Source organism: Amphiura filiformis, chromosome 20, assembly GCF_039555335.1.
Source record: "Amphiura filiformis chromosome 20, Afil_fr2py, whole genome shotgun sequence".
NCBI lineage: Eukaryota > Metazoa > Echinodermata > Ophiuroidea > Amphilepidida > Amphiuridae > Amphiura > Amphiura filiformis.
In genome coordinates, this window is record NC_092647.1 from 36,010,795 (window position 1) to 36,029,225 (window position 18,431).

The following is an 18,431-nucleotide window of genomic DNA, read 5'->3' on the forward strand; positions in this document are numbered from 1 at the left end:
CTTTTCCGACAGTGTAACCTCCAAAACGCATAACGTAACAAAAAGTTAGACCCACTCGAATCTTTTTCTTTCTTCGATAAATATAAACCGGAGGTCAAGTCATGTCCATATATGCGAAAAAATCCGGAGAAAAGAGGTTTTCCGACAGTGTAACCTCAAAACGCATAACGTAACAAAAAGTTAGACCCACTCGAATCTTTTTCTTTCTTTGATACATATTAACCGGAGGTCAAGTCATGTCCATATATGCGCAAAAATCCGGATAAAAGAGGTTTTCCGACAGTGTAACCTCCAGAACGCATAACGTAACAAAAACTTAGACCCGTTCCAAACTTTTTTTTTTTTCTTCGATAATTAGGAACGGAGGTCAAGTCAAGTCGATTCATGCAAAAAATCCGGATAAAAGAGCTTTTCCGACAGTGTAACCTCCAGAACGCATAACGTAACAAAAACTTAGACCCGTTCCAAACTTTTTTTTTCTTCGATAATTAGGAACGGGAGGTCAAGTCAAGTCGATTCATGCAAAAAATCCGGATAAAAGAGCTTTTCCGACAGTGTAACCTCCAGAACGCATAACGTAACAAAAACTTAGACCCGTTCCAAACTTTTTTTTTCTTCGATAATTAGGAACGGGAGGTCAAGTCAAGTCGATTCATGCAAATAAATTCGGATAAAAGAGCTTTTCCGACAGTGTAACCTCCAGAACGCATAACGTAACAAAAACTTAGACCCGTTCCAAACTTTTTTTTTCTTCGATAATTAGGAACGGGAGGTCAAGTCAAGTCGATTCATGCAAAAAAATCCGGATAAAAGAGCTTTTCCGACAGTGTAACCTCCAGAACGCATAACGTAACAAAACTTAGACCCGTTCCAAACTTTTTTTTTCTTCGATAATTAGGAACGGGAGGTCAAGTCAAGTCGATTCATGCAAAAAATCCGGATAAAAGAGCTTTTCCGACAGTGTAACCTCCAAAACGCATAACGTAACAAAAAGTTAGACCCACTCGAATCTTTTTCTTTCTTCGATAAATATAAACCGGAGGTCAAGTCATGTCCATATATGCGAAAAAATCCGGATAAAAGAGGTTTTCCGACAGTGTAACCTCCAAAACGCATAACGTAACAAAAAGTTAGACCCACTCGAATCTTTTTCTTTCTTTGATACATATTAACCGGAGGTCAAGTCATGTCCATATATGCGCAAAAATCCGGATAAAAGAGGTTTTCCGACAGTGTAACCTCCAGAACGCATAACGTAACAAAAACTTAGACCCGTTCCAAACTTTTTTTTTCTTCGATAATTAGGAACGGAGGTCAAGTCAAGTCGATTCATGCAAAAAAATCCGGATAAAAGAGCTTTTCCGACAGTGTAACCTCCAGAACGCATAACGTAACAAAAACTTAGACCCGTTCCAAACTTTTTTTTTCTTCGATAATTAGGAACGGGAGGTCAAGTCAAGTCGATTCATGCAAAAAATCCGGATAAAAGAGCTTTTCCGACAGTGTAACCTCCAGAACGCATAACGTAACAAAAACTTAGACCCGTTCCAAACTTTTTTTTTCTTCGATAATTAGGAACGGGAGGTCAAGTCAAGTCGATTCATGCAAAAAATCCGGATAAAAGAGCTTTTCCGACAGTGTAACCTCCAGAACGCATAACGTAACAAAAACTTAGACCCGTTCCAAACTTTTTTTTTCTTCGATAATTAGGAACGGGAGGTCAAGTCAAGTCGATTCATGCAAAAAATCCGGATAAAAGAGCTTTTCCGACAGTGTAACCTCCAGAACGCATAACGTAACAAAAACTTAGACCCGTTCCAAACTTTTTTTTCTTCGATAATTAGGAACGGGAGGTCAAGTCAAGTCGATTCATGCAAAAAATCCGGATAAAAGAGCTTTTCCGACAGTGTAACCTCCAGAACGCATAACGTAACAAAAACTTAGACCCGTTCCAAACTTTTTTTTTTTTTCTTCGATAATTAGGAACGGGAGGTCAAGTCAAGTCGATTCATGCAAAAAATCCGGATAAAAGAGCTTTTCCGACAGTGTAACCTCCAGAACGCATAACGTAACAAAAACTTAGACCCGTTCCAAACTTTTTTTTCTTCGATAATTAGGAACGGGAGGTCAAGTCAAGTCGATTCATGCAAAAAATCCGGATAAAAGAGCTTTTCCGACAGTGTAACCTCCAGAACGCATAACGTAACAAAAACTTAGACCCGTTCCAAACTTTTTTTTTCTTCGATAATTAGGAACGGGAGGTCAAGTCAAGTCGATTCATGCAAAAAATCCGGATAAAAGAGCTTTTCCGACAGTGTAACCTCCAGAACGCATAACGTAACAAAAACTTAGACCCGTTCCAAACTTTTTTTTTCTTCGATAATTAGGAACGGGAGGTCAAGTCAAGTCGATTCATGCAAAAAAATCCGGATAAAAGAGCTTTTCCGACAGTGTAACCTCCAGAACGCATAACGTAACAAAACTTAGACCCGTTCCAAACTTTTTTTCTTCGATAATTAGGAACGGAGGTCAAGTCAAGTCGATTCATGCAAAAAATCCGGATAAAAGAGCTTTTCCGACAGTGTAACCTCCAAAACGCATAACGTAACAAAAGTTAGACCCACTCGAATCTTTTTCTTTCTTCGATAAATATAAACCGGAGGTCAAGTCATGTCCATATATGCGAAAAAATCCGGATAAAAGAGGTTTTCCGACAGTGTAACCTCAAAACGCATAACGTAACAAAAGTTAGACCCACTCGAATCTTTTTCTTTCTTTGATACATATTAACCGGAGGTCAAGTCATGTCCATATATGCGCAAAAATCCGGATAAAAGAGGTTTTCCGACAGTGTAACCTCCAAAACGCATAACGTAACAAAAACTTAGACCCGTTCCAAACTTTTTTTTTTCTTCGATAATTAGGAACGGAGGTCAAGTCAAGTCGATTCATGCAAAAAATCCGGATAAAAGAGCTTTTCCGACAGTGTAACCTCCAGAACGCATAACGTAACAAAAACTTAGACCCGTTCCAAACTTTTTTTCTTCGATAATTAGGAACGGGAGGTCAAGTCAAGTCGATTCATGCAAAAAATCCGGATAAAAGAGCTTTTCCGACAGTGTAACCTCCAGAACGCATAACGTAACAAAAACTTAGACCCGTTCCAAACTTTTTTTTTTTTCTTCGATAATTAGGAACGGGAGGTCAAGTCAAGTCGATTCATGCATAAAAATCCGGATAACAGAGCTTTTCCGACAGTGTAACCTCCAGAACGCATAACGTAACAAAAACTTAGACCCGTTCCAAACTTTTTTTTTTTTTTCTTCGATAATTAGGAACGGGAGGTCAAGTCAAGTCGATTCATGCAAAAAATCCGGATAAAAGAGCTTTTCCGACAGTGTAACCTCCAGAACGCATAACGTAACAAAACTTAGACCCGTTCCAAACTTTTTTTCTTCGATAATTAGGAACGGGAGGTCAAGTCAAGTCGATTCATGCAAAAAATCCGGATAAAAGAGCTTTTCCGACAGTGTAACCTCCAAAACGCATAACGTAACAAAAAGTTAGACCCACTCGAATCTTTTTCTTTCTTCGATAAATATAAACCGGAGGTCAAGTCATGTCCATATATGCGAAAAAATCCGGATAAAAGAGGTTTTCCGACAGTGTAACCTCAAAACGCATAACGTAACAAAAAGTTAGACCCACTCGAATCTTTTTCTTTCTTTGATACATATTAACCGGAGGTCAAGTCATGTCCATATATGCGCAAAATCCGGATAAAAGAGGTTTTCCGACAGTGTAACCTCCAAAACGCATAACGTAACAAAAACTTAGACCCGTTCCAAACTTTTTTTTGATACGATAACCAGCGAGAGGAGCACAAGTCAACTCATTCAGCAAAAAATCCGGATAAAAGAGCTTTTCCGACAGTGTAACCTCCAGAACGCATAACGTAACAAAAACTTAGACCCGTTCCAAACTTTTTTTTTCTTCGATAATTAGGAACGGGAGGTCAAGTCAAGTCGATTCAAAAAAAAAATCCGGATAAAAGAGCTTTTCCGACAGTGTAACCTCCAGAACGCATAACGTAACAAAAACTTAGACCCGTTCCAAACTTTTTTTTCTTCGATAATTAGGAACGGAGGTCAAGTCAAGTCGATTCATGCAAAAAATCCGGATAAAAGAGCTTTTCCGACAGTGTAACCTCCAGAACGCATAACGTAACAAAAACTTAGACCCGTTCCAAACTTTTTTTTTTTCTTCGATAATTAGGAACGGGAGGTCAAGTCACGTCGACTCAAGCAAAACACTCCGCGAAACTCAGCCGTTCCAACGGTGTAACCTCCAGAACGCATAACGTAACAAAAACTTAGACCCGTTCCAAACTTTTTTTTCTTCGATAATTAGGAACGGGAGGTCAAGTCAAGTCGATTCATGCAAAAAAATCCGGATAAAAGAGCTTTTCCGACAGTGTAACCTCCAGAACGCATAACGTAACAAAAACTTAGACCCGTTCCAAACTTTTTTTTTTTTTCTTCGATAATTAGGAACGGGAGGTCAAGTCAAGTCAATTCAAGAAAAAAAATCCGGATAAAAGAGCTTTTCCGACAGTGTAACCTCCAGAACGCATAACGTAACAAAAACTTAGACCCGTTCCAAACTTTTTTTTTCTTCGATAATTAGGAACGGGAGGTCAAGTCAAGTCGATTCATGCAAAAAAATCCGGATAAAAGAGCTTTTCCGACAGTGTAACCTCCAGAACGCATAACGTAACAAAAACTTAGACCCGTTCCAAACTTTTTTTTCTTCGATAATTAGGAACGGGAGGTCAAGTCAAGTCGATTCATGCAAAAAAATCCGGATAAAAGAGCTTTTCCGACAGTGTAACCTCCAGAACGCATAACGTAACAAAACTTAGACCCGTTCCAAACTTTTTTTTCTTCGATAATTAGGAACGGGAGGTCAAGTCAAGTCGATTCATGCAAAAAATCCGGATAAAAGAGCTTTTCCGACAGTGTAACCTCCAAAACGCATAACGTAACAAAAAGTTAGACCCACTCGAATCTTTTTCTTTCTTCGATAAATATAAACCGGAGGTCAAGTCATTTCCATATATGCGAAAAAATCCGGATAAAAGAGGTTTTCCGACAGTGTAACCTCCAAAACGCATAACGTAACAAAAAGTTAGACCCACTCGAATCTTTTTCTTTCTTTGATACATATTAACCGGAGGTCAAGTCATGTCCATATATGCGCAAAATCCGGATAAAAGAGGTTTTCCGACAGTGTAACCTCCAAAACGCATAACGTAACAAAAACTTAGACCCGTTCCAAACTTTTTTTTTCTTCGATAATTAGGAACGGGAGGTCAAGTCAAGTCGATTCATGCAAAAAAATCCGGATAAAAGAGCTTTTCCGACAGTGTAACCTCCAGAACGCATAACGTAACAAAAACTTAGACCCGTTCCAAACTTTTTTTCTTCGATAATTAGGAACGGGAGGTCAAGTCAAGTCGATTCATGCAAAAAAATCCGGATAAAAGAGCTTTTCCGACAGTGTAACCTCCAGAACGCATAACGTAACAAAAACTTAGACCCGTTCCAAACTTTTTTTTTCTTCGATAATTAGGAACGGGAGGTCAAGTCAAGTCGATTCATGCAAAAAAATCCGGATAAAAGAGCTTTTCCGACAGTGTAACCTCCAGAACGCATAACGTAACAAAAACTTAGACCCGTTCCAAACTTTTTTTTCTTCGATAATTAGGAACGGGAGGTCAAGTCAAGTCGATTCATGCAAAAAATCCGGATAAAAGAGCTTTTCCGACAGTGTAACCTCCAGAACGCATAACGTAACAAAAACTTAGACCCGTTCCAAACTTTTTTTTCTTCGATAATTAGGAACGGGAGGTCAAGTCAAGTCGATTCATGCAAAAAATCCGGATAAAAGAGCTTTTCCGACAGTGTAACCTCCAGAACGCATAACGTAACAAAAACTTAGACCCGTTCCAAACTTTTTTTTTTTTTCTTCGATAATTAGGAACGGGAGGTCAAGTCAAGTCGATTCATGCAAAAAAATCCGGATAAAAGAGCTTTTCCGACAGTGTAACCTCCAGAACGCATAACGTAACAAAACTTAGACCCGTTCCAAACTTTTTTTCTTCGATAATTAGGAACGGGAGGTCAAGTCAAGTCGATTCATGCAAAAAAATCCGGATAAAAGAGCTTTTCCGACAGTGTAACCTCCAGAACGCATAACGTAACAAAAACTTAGACCCGTTCCAAACTTTTTTTTTCTTCGATAATTAGGAACGGGAGGTCAAGTCAAGTCGATTCATGCAAAAAATCCGGATAAAAGAGCTTTTCCGACAGTGTAACCTCCAGAACGCATAACGTAACAAAAACTTAGACCCGTTCCAAACTTTTTTTTTCTTCGATAATTAGGAACGGGAGGTCAAGTCAAGTCGATTCATGCAAAAAATCCGGATAAAAGAGCTTTTCCGACAGTGTAACCTCCAGAACGCATAACGTAACAAAAACTTAGACCCGTTCCAAACTTTTTTTTTCTTCGATAATTAGGAACGGGAGGTCAAGTCAAGTCGATTCATGCAAAAAATCCGGATAAAAGAGCTTTTCCGACAGTGTAACCTCCAGAACGCATAACGTAACAAAACTTAGACCCGTTCCAAACTTTTTTTCTTCGATAATTAGGAACGGGAGGTCAAGTCAAGTCGATTCATGCAAAAAATCCGGATAAAAGAGCTTTTCCGACAGTGTAACCTCCAAAACGCATAACGTAACAAAAAGTTAGACCCACTCGAATCTTTTTCTTTCTTCGATAAATATAAACCGGAGGTCAAGTCATGTCCATATATGCGAAAAAATCCGGATAAAAGAGCTTTTCCGACAGTGTAACCTCAAAAACGCATAACGTAACAAAAGTTAGACCCACTCGAATCTTTTCTTTCTTTGATACATATTAACCGGAGGTCAAGTCATGTCCATATATGCGCAAAAATCCGGATAAAAGAGGTTTTCCGACAGTGTAACCTCCAAAACGCATAACGTAACAAAAAGTTAGACCCACTCGAATCTTTTTCTTTCTTCGATAAATATTAACTGGAGGTCAAGTAATGTTCATATATGCGAAAAAATCCGGATAAAAGAGGTTTTCCGACAGTGTATCCTCCAAAACGCATAACGTAACAAAAAGTTAGACCCACTCGAATCTTTTTCTTTCTTCGATAAATATAAACCGGAGGTCAAGTCAAGTCGATTCGTGAAAATAAAATCCGGATAAAAGAAATTTATAGAGCTCAAAACTCGAAAAAACAAGTTTGTTACGTTATGCGTCGGAGTACTAAAAACACATACAAAAAGGGACAAATTTTAGCATGGCTGACGCATAACGTAACAAAATTTAATTTTTGTTCCAAAGTGGTCCAAAACACCAGGAATTTGCTTTTTTCTTCCATTAATAATCAGCGGAGGTCAAATCAAGTCGATTCATGCAAAAAAATCCGGATAAAGCAAACTTTTAGACATGTAAAATCGTCAAAACGCATAACGTAACAAAAAGTTAGACCCACTCGAATCTTTTTCTTTCTTCGATAAATATTAACTGGAGGTCAAGTAATGTCCATATATGCGAAAAAATCCGGATAAAAGAGGTTTTCCGACAGTGTAACCTCCAAAACGCATAACGTAACAAAAAGTTAGGCCCACTCGAATCTTTTTCTTTCTTCGATAAATATTAACTGGAGGTCAAGTCATGCGAAAAAATCCGGATAAAAGAGCTTTTCAGACAGTGTAACCTTCAAAACGCATAACGTAACAAAAAGTTATACCCCCTCGAATCTTTTTCTTTCTTCGATAAATAGAAACCGGAGGTCAGTTCAAGTCGCTTCGTGCAAAAAAATCCGGATAAAAGAAATTTATAGAGCTCAAAACTCGAAAAAACAAGTTTGTTACGTTATGCGTCGGAGTACTAAAAACACATACAAAAAGGGACACATTTTAGCATGGCTGACGCATAACGAAACAAAATTTAATTTTTGTTCCAAAGTGGTCCAAAACACCAGGAATTTGCTTTTTTCTTCCATTAATAATCAGCGGAGGTCAAATCAAGTCGATTCATGCAAAAAAATCCTGATAAAGCAAACTTTTAGACATGTAAAATCGTCAAAACGCATAACGTAACAAAAAGTTAGACCCACTCGAATTTTTTTCTTTCTTCGATAAATATTAACTGGAGGTCAAGTCATGTCCATATATGCGAAAAAATCCGGATAAAAGTGCTTTTCCGACAGTGTAACCTCCAAAACGCATAACGTAACAAAAAGTGATACCCCACGACGAATCTTTTTCTTTAAGGTCGTTAAAGATAAACTCAGGAGGTCAAGTCATGTCCATATATGCGAAAAATCCGGATAAAAGAGCTTTTCCGACAGTGTAACCTCCAAAACGCATAACGTAACAAAAAGTTAGACACACTCGAATCTTTTTCTTTCTTCGATAAATATTAACTGGAGGTCAAATCACGTCCATATATGCGAAAAAATCCGGATACAAGAGCTTTTCAGACAGTGAAACCTCCAAAACGCATAACGTAACAAAAAGTTATACCCCCTCGAATCTTTTTCTTTCTTCGATAAATATAAACCGGAGGTCAATTCAAGTCGCTTCGTGCAAAAAAAATCCGGATAAAAGAAATTTATAGAGCTCAAAACTCAAAAAATACAACTTTGTTACGTTATGCGTTGGAGTACTAAAAACACATACAAAAAGGGACAAATATAAACCGGAGGTCAAGTCAAGTCGATTCGTGCAAAGTAATCCGGATAAAAGAAATTTATAGTTGTTCTACTTTAAACATAAGATCTCTGAAGTATTCGTTATTTTTTAAATTTGTATATAGAGGACAAATATGGCATGGGCCGAGTTTTGACTTGAACAGAAGGAGGGACGACTTCCAACATATTGAATTTTTGAAGTGTTTGTTATTGTTGAAATTTTTATTTCGGGGGACAAATTTGGTGTGGACGAGATAGCATGGGCCGAGTTTTGACTTGAACAGAGGGAGGGAGGACTTCCAACATAAAATCTTTTAAGTATTTGTTATTTTTTTATTTTTTTTATTTCGGGGGACAAATTTGGTGTGGACGAGATAGCATGGGCCGAGTTTTGACTTGAACAGAGGGAGGGAGGACTTCCAACATTAAATCTTTCAAGTATTTGTTACTTTGATTTTTTTTTTATTTCGGGGGACAAATTTGGTGTGGACGAGATAGCATGGGCCGAGTTTTGACTTGAACAGAGGGAGGGAGGACTTCCAACATAAAATCTTTTAAGTATTTGTTACTAATGAACTTTTTTTATTTCGGGGGACAAATTTGGTGTGGACGAGATAGCATGGGCCGAGTTTTGACTTGAACAGAGGGAGGGAGGACTTCCAACATAAAATCTTTTAAGTATTTGTTACTTTTGAATTTTTTTTATTTCGGGGGACAAATTTGGTGTGGACGAGATAGCATGGGCCGAGTTTTGACTTGAACAGAGGGAGGGAGGACTTCCAACATAAAATCTTTCAAGTATTTGTTACTTTGATTTTTTTTTTTATTTCGGGGGACAAATTTGGTGTGGACGAGATAGCATGGGCCGAGTTTTGACTTGAACAGAGGGAGGGAGGACTTCCAACATAAAATCTTTCAAGTATTTGTTACTTTTGAATTTTTTTTATTTTGGGGGACAAATTTGGTGTGGACGAGATAGCATGGGCCGAGTTTTGACTTGAACAGAGGGAGGGAGGACTTCCAACATAAAATCTTTTAAGTATTTGTTACTTTTGTATTTTTTTTTATTTCGGGGGACAAATTTGGTGTGGACGAGATAGCATGGGCCGAGTTTTGACTTGAACAGAGGGAGGGAGGACTTCCAACATAAAATCTTTCAAGTATTTGTTACTTTTGAATTTTTTTTATTTGGGGGACAAATTTGGTGTGGACGAGATAGCATGGGCCGAGTTTGACTTGAACAGAGGGAGGGAGGACTTCCAACATAAAATCTTTCAAGTATTTGTTACTTTGAATTTTTTTTATTTCGGGGACAAATTTGGTGTGGACGAGATAGCATGGGCCGAGTTTTGACTTGAACAGAGGGAGGGAGGACTTCCAACATAAAATCTTTTAAGTATTTGTTACTTTTGAATTTTTTTTTTATTTCGGGGGACAAATTTGGTGTGGACGAGATAGCATGGGCCGAGTTTTGACTTGAACAGAGGGAGGGAGGACTTCCAACATAAAATCTTTCAAGTATTTGTTACTTTTGAATTTTTTTATTTCGGGGGACAAATTTGGTGTGGACGAGATAGCATGGGCCGAGTTTTGACTTGAACAGAGGGAGGGAGGAGGACTTCCAACATAAAATCTTTTAAGTATTTGTTACTTTTGAAATTTTTTTTATTTCGGGGGACAAATTTGGTGTGGACGAGATAGCATGGGCCGAGTTTTGACTTGAACAGAGGGAGGGAGGACTTCCAACATAAAATCTGTTAAGTATTTGTTACTTTTGAATTTTTTTATTTCGGGGGACAAATTTGGTGTGGACGAGATAGCATGGGCCGAGTTTTGACTTGAACAGAGGGAGGGAGGACTTCCAACATACAATCTTTTAAGTATTTGTTACTTTTGTATTTTTTTTTATTTCGGGGGACAAATTTGGTGTGGACGAGATAGCATGGGCCGAGTTTTGACTTGAACAGAGGGAGGGAGGACTTCCAACATAAAATCTTTCAAGTATTTGTTACTTTTTATTTTTTTTTATTTTGGGGGACAAATTTGGTGTGGACGAGATAGCATGGGCCGAGTTTTGACTTGAACAGAGGGAGGGAGGACTTCCAACATAAAATCTTTCAAGTATTTGTTACTTTGAATTTTTTTTATTTCGGGGGACAAATTTGGTGTGGACGAGATAGCATGGGCCGAGTTTTGACTTGAACAGAGGGAGGACTTCCAACATAAAATTCAAGTATTTGTTACTTTTGAATTTTTTTATTTCGGGGGACAAATTTGGTGTGGACGAGATAGCATGGGCCGAGTTTTGACTTGAACAGAGGGAGGGAGGGAGGACTTCCAACATAAAATCTTTTAAGTATTTGTTACTTTTGAAATTTTTTTATTTCGGGGGACAAATAGCATGGGCCGAGTTTTGACTTGAACAGAGGGAGGGAGGACTTCCAACATAAAATCTTTCAAGTATTTGTTACTTTTGAATTTTTTTTTTATTTCGGGGGACAAATTTGGTGTGGACGAGATAGCATGGGCCGAGTTTTGACTTGAACAGAGGGAGGGAGGGAGGACTTCCAACATAAAATCTTTTAAGTATTTGTTACTTTTGAAATGTTTTTTATTTCGGGGGACAAATTTGGTGTGGACGAGATAGCATGGGCCGAGTTTTGACTTGAACAGAGGGAGGGAGGACTTTCAACATAAAATCTGTTAAGTATTTGTTACTTTTGAATTTTTTTATTTCGGGGGACAAATTTGGTGTGGACGAGATAGCATGGGCCGAGTTTTGACTTGAACAGAGGGAGGGAGGACTTCCAACATAAAATCTTTTAAGTATTTGTTACTTTTTTTTTTTTTTTTTTATTTCGGGGACAAATTTGGTGTGGACGAGATAGCATGGGCCGAGTTTTGACTTGAACAGAGGGAGGGCGGACTGCCACCTTTTGGAATTTTCAAGTATTTGTTACTTTTGAATTTTTTTATTTTGGGGGACAAATTTGGTGTGGACGAGATAGCATGGGCCGAGTTTTGACTTGAACAGAGGGAGGGAGGACTTCCAACATAAAATCTTTCAAGTATTTGTTACTTTGAATTTTTTTTTATTTCGGGGGACAAATTTGGTGTGGACGAGATAGCATGGGCCGAGTTTTGACTTGAACAGAGGGAGGGAGGACTTCCAACATAAAATCTTTCAAGTATTTGTTACTTTTGAATTTTTTTATTTCGGGGGACAAATTTGGTGTGGACGAGATAGCATGGGCCGAGTTTTGACTTGAACAGAGGGAGGGAGGACTTCCAACATAAAATCTTTTAAGTATTTGTTACTTTTGAAATTTTTTTTATTTCGGGGGACAAATTTGGTGTGGACGAGATAGCATGGGCCGAGTTTTGACTTGAACAGAGGGAGGGAGGACTTCCAACATAAAATCTGTTAAGTATTTGTTACTTTTGAATTTTTTTATTTCGGGGACAAATTTGGTGTGGACGAGATAGCATGGGCCGAGTTTTGACTTGAACAGAGGGAGGAGGACTTCCAACATAAAATCTTTCAAGTATTTGTTACTTTTGAATTTTTTTTATTTCGGGGACAAATTTGGTGTGGACGAGATAGCATGGGCCGAGTTTTGACTTGAACAGAGGGAGGGAGGACATTAAACATAAAATCTTTCAAGTATTTGTCATTTCTGATCATTTTAATTTTTTTGTTACGTTATGCGACGAGCAGCAAAAAGTTGTCCCTTTTCCTTAGTGCCAAACGGTTTTGAACGCATAACGTAGCAATTTGTTATGTTATGCGATTTTGTTACGTTATGCGTCGTTACAAACGCGGCTGTGTACTCTAGCCATTGTTTCTTTCTCAAAATTGAGTTTTTATGATATGTTTGTACCTTGTTATGTTTTTTATAAATACAAGGAATGAAAATCCAGATTTGTAAACTCCAACTGCAATATTTTAAGGATTTTATTTCACTATTCCACTCGTGTTTGAAATTGAAAAGGAAAGAAAATCTTTGTTGTACCAGCAAGGTACACGCGCGCAACAACTCATCGCGTTGCGTATCGCGCAATTTGTTAACGCACAAATACGCGACGCTTATCTACATGCGCGGCGCATCTTATGGAAACACCACGGAAGCACTGATTTTACAAAACCTAGTGGTCAAATGGCTCCGTTTTAGCTGATAAAATGTGGGTTTTTTTATGTTCTTTCCCCTATTAAAATATCAAGTTATGAATGGATTTCGCTCAAACTTCTCAAGGGGCTGTGGATTTACCCGATGTTCACGTAATATAAGTTACAAAAACGAAAACTGTCGCATTCTCCTGTGAGATTCGATGAAAGTGCAAAATGTGACCACTTTAAACTTCAACGGCCATTATTTCAATGTTCATTTTCTCGGTAAAATGACGATTTAGGTACACGATAACTCAATAAATGCAGCATCTATAGGTAAGCAAATATGATCATCGTAAAAAGCATGATCGACTCAAGAAACGGTTTTCTCATTTTTTAATATTTTGGTCTATTTCCGATTTTGGGCATCATTTTGTGCAAATAGGCGTTTTTGAATTTTAAAAAGTTCATTTTGATGCCTTATATGGTCAATATCTCAAAAAATAAGGCCAATATCAAAAAATAAAAAACCGTTTTTGGAATGGAGCCTCAAGATTGAGCTAAAAACAAAATAAAATATTTTGGAAAGAGTGTTTTTTGTTATGATGTACCTAACAAATATTGCCAAAAACTCACTTTTTGTGATTTTCTTCAAAATTGTTGTTTTTACCCCAAATCTGTATTTATATTAAGATTTATTGATGTCTTGCCTTCATAAAATGTATACTTTTATATGTTTTACTACATGCATGTCTGAGAGTACACAGCCACCTTAAGCTTTTGTTTTAAATGCCACTCAACTTACTAAGGGCATGTCAAACTTCACCTAGTCCAATATCTATGCATTGAGTAGGCAATTCAATATGTATTGATCACCCTATGCTATAAGTATAGAGAAAAGTGGACCGAATATGGTGCTTCCTGTTCATCAATACATAAATACACCTTTATTTACCATATCAACGCAATGAAAATATATATAATACATAATGGAAGGATGACCAAAGAAAGAGCAAAGCTCGAGAAGACTTTGGCCACCCTTAAAAGTAATAACAAAATACAAAACAGTGCAGAGACAAAGACACCATTATGTGTAGACAAAGACATGACCTACAAGTGGGACAGACATTTGCTACATGTTGGCAACAAAGGCCGATCTATAATAAGCCACACTCCCAGACAGTTGGTCAATTCCATACGGAAGAACGAATCAAGCGTGCAAAAAGGAAAAGCATGAGCAGCATAACATGAGAGCAAATGACACGAAAAGGACAAAAATGTCTGGAAGTGCGGACTACAGATAGATAATACTAATTAGTGGTTTTTTAGCGGGTTCGCCGTCGGACAAGTTTAGAACTGTCAAGCGTTCGTCAGGAGTAGCTCTGACTTCTTCAGGACAAAGTACCTAAGAATGAGACATGTAGACCGCCCGATCTACTGATGACTCTGAAAAGAGTCGTTCACTGAAGACTGTCCCTTGTCAACAGATAACAAGCATATCTCGCCTATCTGCTAATATAAAGGTTTTGGTGGCTCTGAAAAGAGCCGTTCACTGAAGACTGCTCCTTGTCTACAGAGAACTAGCAGATCTCGCCTATCTGCTGATTTTGAAAGTTTTGGTGGCTCTGAAAAGAGCCGTTCACTGAAGACTGCCCCTTGTCTACAGAAAACAAGCAGACCTCGCCTATCTGCTAAATTAAAGGTTTGTTGGCTCTGAAAAGAGCTGTTCAATGAAGACTGCCCCTTGTCAACAGAGAACATGTAGACTGCATATACTGTAGTAGAAGTATACGGCTTACCGGGAACCGTTGGCCACTCACGGACCGATTGATTGATTGTATGCACGATGAGCGTTTATATCACTTAATTGCGGACGTGGTACAGATTAACGGCTCTGTGATTGGTTGTTTGAAAATAGAGAGCGCCACATACGATGTGATAAAGATTAGCGGCACTGTGATTGTTTTTGGTTTTTTTTAAATAGAGAGCGCCACATACGACTGATGTCTTTGCCGTCATTTCTATTGATAGTAGAAGTTTCATTAACTATGATTTCCAACGCTTCACGGGTCAACCTCATCCCCAAGTGAGAAACTTGTGCCAGTTTTGTTGTTTCGTCCCACAGAGGTTCATGGCCTTCTTTGCAAGCATGTTCAGCTAATGCCGAGCCTTCTTCTTTCTTTTGTCTTGTGGCTCTTCGGTGTTCAGATATTCTGACCTTTAGTGGTCGTTTGGTTTGGCCTATGTATTGCTCACCACAACTGCAAGGTATAGAGTACACACATGGTGCACGATCCTTGGGCAGAGGATCTTTTGGGTGGCTTAGGATGTCTCTTAATTTGGCCGACCTAGAGTAGAATGTTTTGACCCCTGCACGGTTTAGGAACCGACAGATTTTGTCTGATATACCTTTGATATATGGCATGAAGGTAACGCCTTTGTGTTCATCGTCCACCAATTCTTCTGATCGTTCTCCTGTCTGTTTCTTGATTGCTTTGTGTATGAGGTTTGAGGGATAGCCATTCTTGTTCAACGCTTTTTCAATGTGTTTGAGTTCGTCTTTTCGATGTTCTTCATCACACAGAGTTAGTGCTCTGTGAACCAGTGTATTGACAACACTGTTCTTGGCAGACATATGGTGACTAGAGTTAAAAATGAAGATATTGATCAGTATGAGTGGGTTTTCGGTATATGGCGAAACTCAATCTAGTGTCAGATTTCTCCAATTTGACATCAAGGAAAGGTATACCACCCGCCTCCTCAATCTCCATGGTGAACTGAATACACTTGTGTTGATTGTTGAGATGATTTAGGAATTTGACCAGTTCGTCTTTGCCATGTCGCCAGACGACGAATGTGTCATCAACAAATCTGAACCAAGCAACGGGTTTCAAAGGATACGTATCTAGTGCTTTGGTTTCAAAGTGTTCCATGAAGATATTAGATGTTATAGGGGAGAGGGTGAACCCATTGCCTGCCCCTCTTTTTGTTCATAGAATTTCCCTTGCCATTTGAAGTACGTAGATGTGAGGCATAACTTCATAAGTTCTACGATCTCATCGCTTGTCATGCGTGTTCTGTTTTTAAGTGTATCATCATCACGCAAGATATCTCCTATAATCTTACTAGCATCATCAATTGGTACATTAGTGAATAATGATACCACATCAAAACTGACCAATAAGTCACCTGGTTGTATGGGTATTTGCTCTGCCTTTTCAACAAAATGTTGCGAGTTCTTGATGTAGGAAGTGCCTTTCCCTGATAAGGGTGTCAATATATCCGCTAGGTGTTTCGCTAAATTGTAGCATGGTGAATTGATTGAGCTGACAATAGGTCTAAGTGGCATATTTTCTTTGTGAATCTTCGGTAGACCATATATACGTGGAGACACAGTGTTCTTAGGTGTTAAATGTGATGCCTTTTTCTTATCAACCTTGTTCTGTTCCTTCAACTCAGAGATGGCCTTACCTATCTTGCGTTCAAGAGATAGGGTGGGATCTTTCTTCATGACCTGATAAGTATCGCCTTCAGACAATAAGTTGTTCATTTTCTCTTGGTACTTATCTTTGTCCATAATAACGGTAGACCGCCCTTGTCTGCTGGAAGGACAATTATGGAATCATCATTCTTGAGTGAATTCAACGCTTCTCTCTCTTCTCGAGATATATTTGGTTGAGGAACTTTGGCTTTCTTGAGAACCCTGAGAACATCACTTCGCACTAGATTGGCTTCACCTTCACATAAGTCTTTTTTAAAAACCGTGTTCGGTCGCCGCTATTAACTCTTTGACCGGAATGCTCGTTGGAGTTGGTGAGAAATTCATGCCTTTGCGTAAGATAGCATTTTCAGATTCACTAAGTTCCCTACTACTTTCATTGCGGACTGTATTTTGAGGAAAGTCACTATTATTTCGCCACTCCCGCCTTAGGATGTTGACCGGCAGGTTTTCTTGTTTTAGACGGGCAAATTTCTGAAGATGTTCTTGCTTAACACGTGAGTATGTTTTGTCGGCTGCTATCTTGGCCACACGTGATACAGTTTTAAAGTCCATTTCATTCATATTATCTTTGAGCCAATTGATAATACTATTAAATAACTTGAATAAGAATCAGAGCATAAAATAATTCACCAATCAATGATAATTAGACAGTAAATTCGCTTTATACATTAATTTAAATTTTTTAACTGATAAAGAATTACGAGTAAATGTCTCAATTGCATTCCATAGAATGGGACCCTGTCTTCTGATCGTATTTCTGGCAAGATCAGAGACAACATTATGAAGGCGAAACAATTCAGAAGACCTGGTACCATAATTATGAATTCTATTGACAGTAACAAAATAATCAGAAAATTTATAGGCAGTAAATTATTCGTAAATTTACACATAAACACAGCTTTATATAAATTATGAATATCATATACAGTAAAAGTATTAAGTCTGGCAAATAAAGGAGTCGAATGTTCAAGAAAATGAGAATTGTTAATAACAGTATCTGTGGATGTAGATGCTTAAATGGGATGGGATAAAAGCCACTGCGTTATATTATTCTGCCTTTTTCCGTCATATCTGTGTCTGGACTGGTAAAGCAAGAGGGCCCTTATATTTTAAATAGCATATTTTTTCTTTGGATTGTAGCATTGCTTGAGACACACGTTGTCTTTTCATCCCTCAGTTAAACATTGGATGATCATCCACTGCATGGCATGTTATTTTGTCTTGTCCAAAGAATGGATTGCCATAATGTTAGTCTTGTTAGTTTTTTCCTTTTCTCATTTGTACATGTCACCTCAGGACTAGACAGTGGCGGCGCCAGTAATTGTTTTTTGGGGTGGGGGGCATGGGGGGAAAAGTGAATTTCAGGAGGGGCAAAATTGGCAAATTTTGCGCACAATTGCCGCAAAAAGCGGAAATTTACGTGATTTTGGGGGTTTTGCCTCAAAAGTGGGGGGCAAACTGGGGGCAAGAAAAATATTGGGGGGGCAAATGCTCCCTAGTCCCCCTAGCACCGCCACTGGAACTAGATATAATAACTTTATGCAATCATACATTCAATATAGGGTCGGGTCCATATAATAAGAACCGCATTCCTTTAAAGATAAAAGCAGACAAAAATCCTACATCCTGATTCTTATTCGAACCCAGACTGTCTGACGCGCAAAACTCGAATAAATGATGCAAATAGAAATAGTAAAACTATGGTCAAACTACGGTATACCTTTGGTAGTTATGACGACACAATAGACTTCTTGTCAGTAAATGCCTGTATTGTCAAAATATCCATGTCGTATTCATATTTTAACCGACATCATTATGGTGGTGATAGATGATAGCATTTACGATATTAAAAGCATGTCATAGACGATGTGTTTCGCCATTTGGTATGGTGTTTGCTCGTGCTAAGGACTTCATGAGTAGTCATGCTCCTTTTCTTCAACACTCTTGGGTAAGGGAACATGCTTTCAAGTTCACACACACGTGTGAAATTCTATGAAATTTCAAATACATTTTCATTTGGGCTCTTATAA

General features: G+C 38.3%; 1 protein-coding gene across 1 annotated transcript; it reads right to left on the reverse strand.

The window, feature by feature from the left end:
* Nucleotides 1-15,846: 15,846 nt before the first annotated feature.
* On the reverse strand, nt 15,847-16,476 carry LOC140142293 (uncharacterized). The gene has a single exon (XM_072164262.1). The coding sequence runs from the start codon at nt 16,474-16,476 to the stop codon at nt 15,847-15,849; it is 630 nt and encodes a 209-aa protein (XP_072020363.1).
* Nucleotides 16,477-18,431: the final 1,955 nt, after the last annotated feature.

What these genes read in the sequence shown, in the direction of transcription:
- LOC140142293 (XM_072164262.1), bottom strand. Translation starts at nt 16,476, where the DNA reads ATGGACAAAGATAAGTACCAAGAGAAAATGAACAACTTATTGTCTGAA.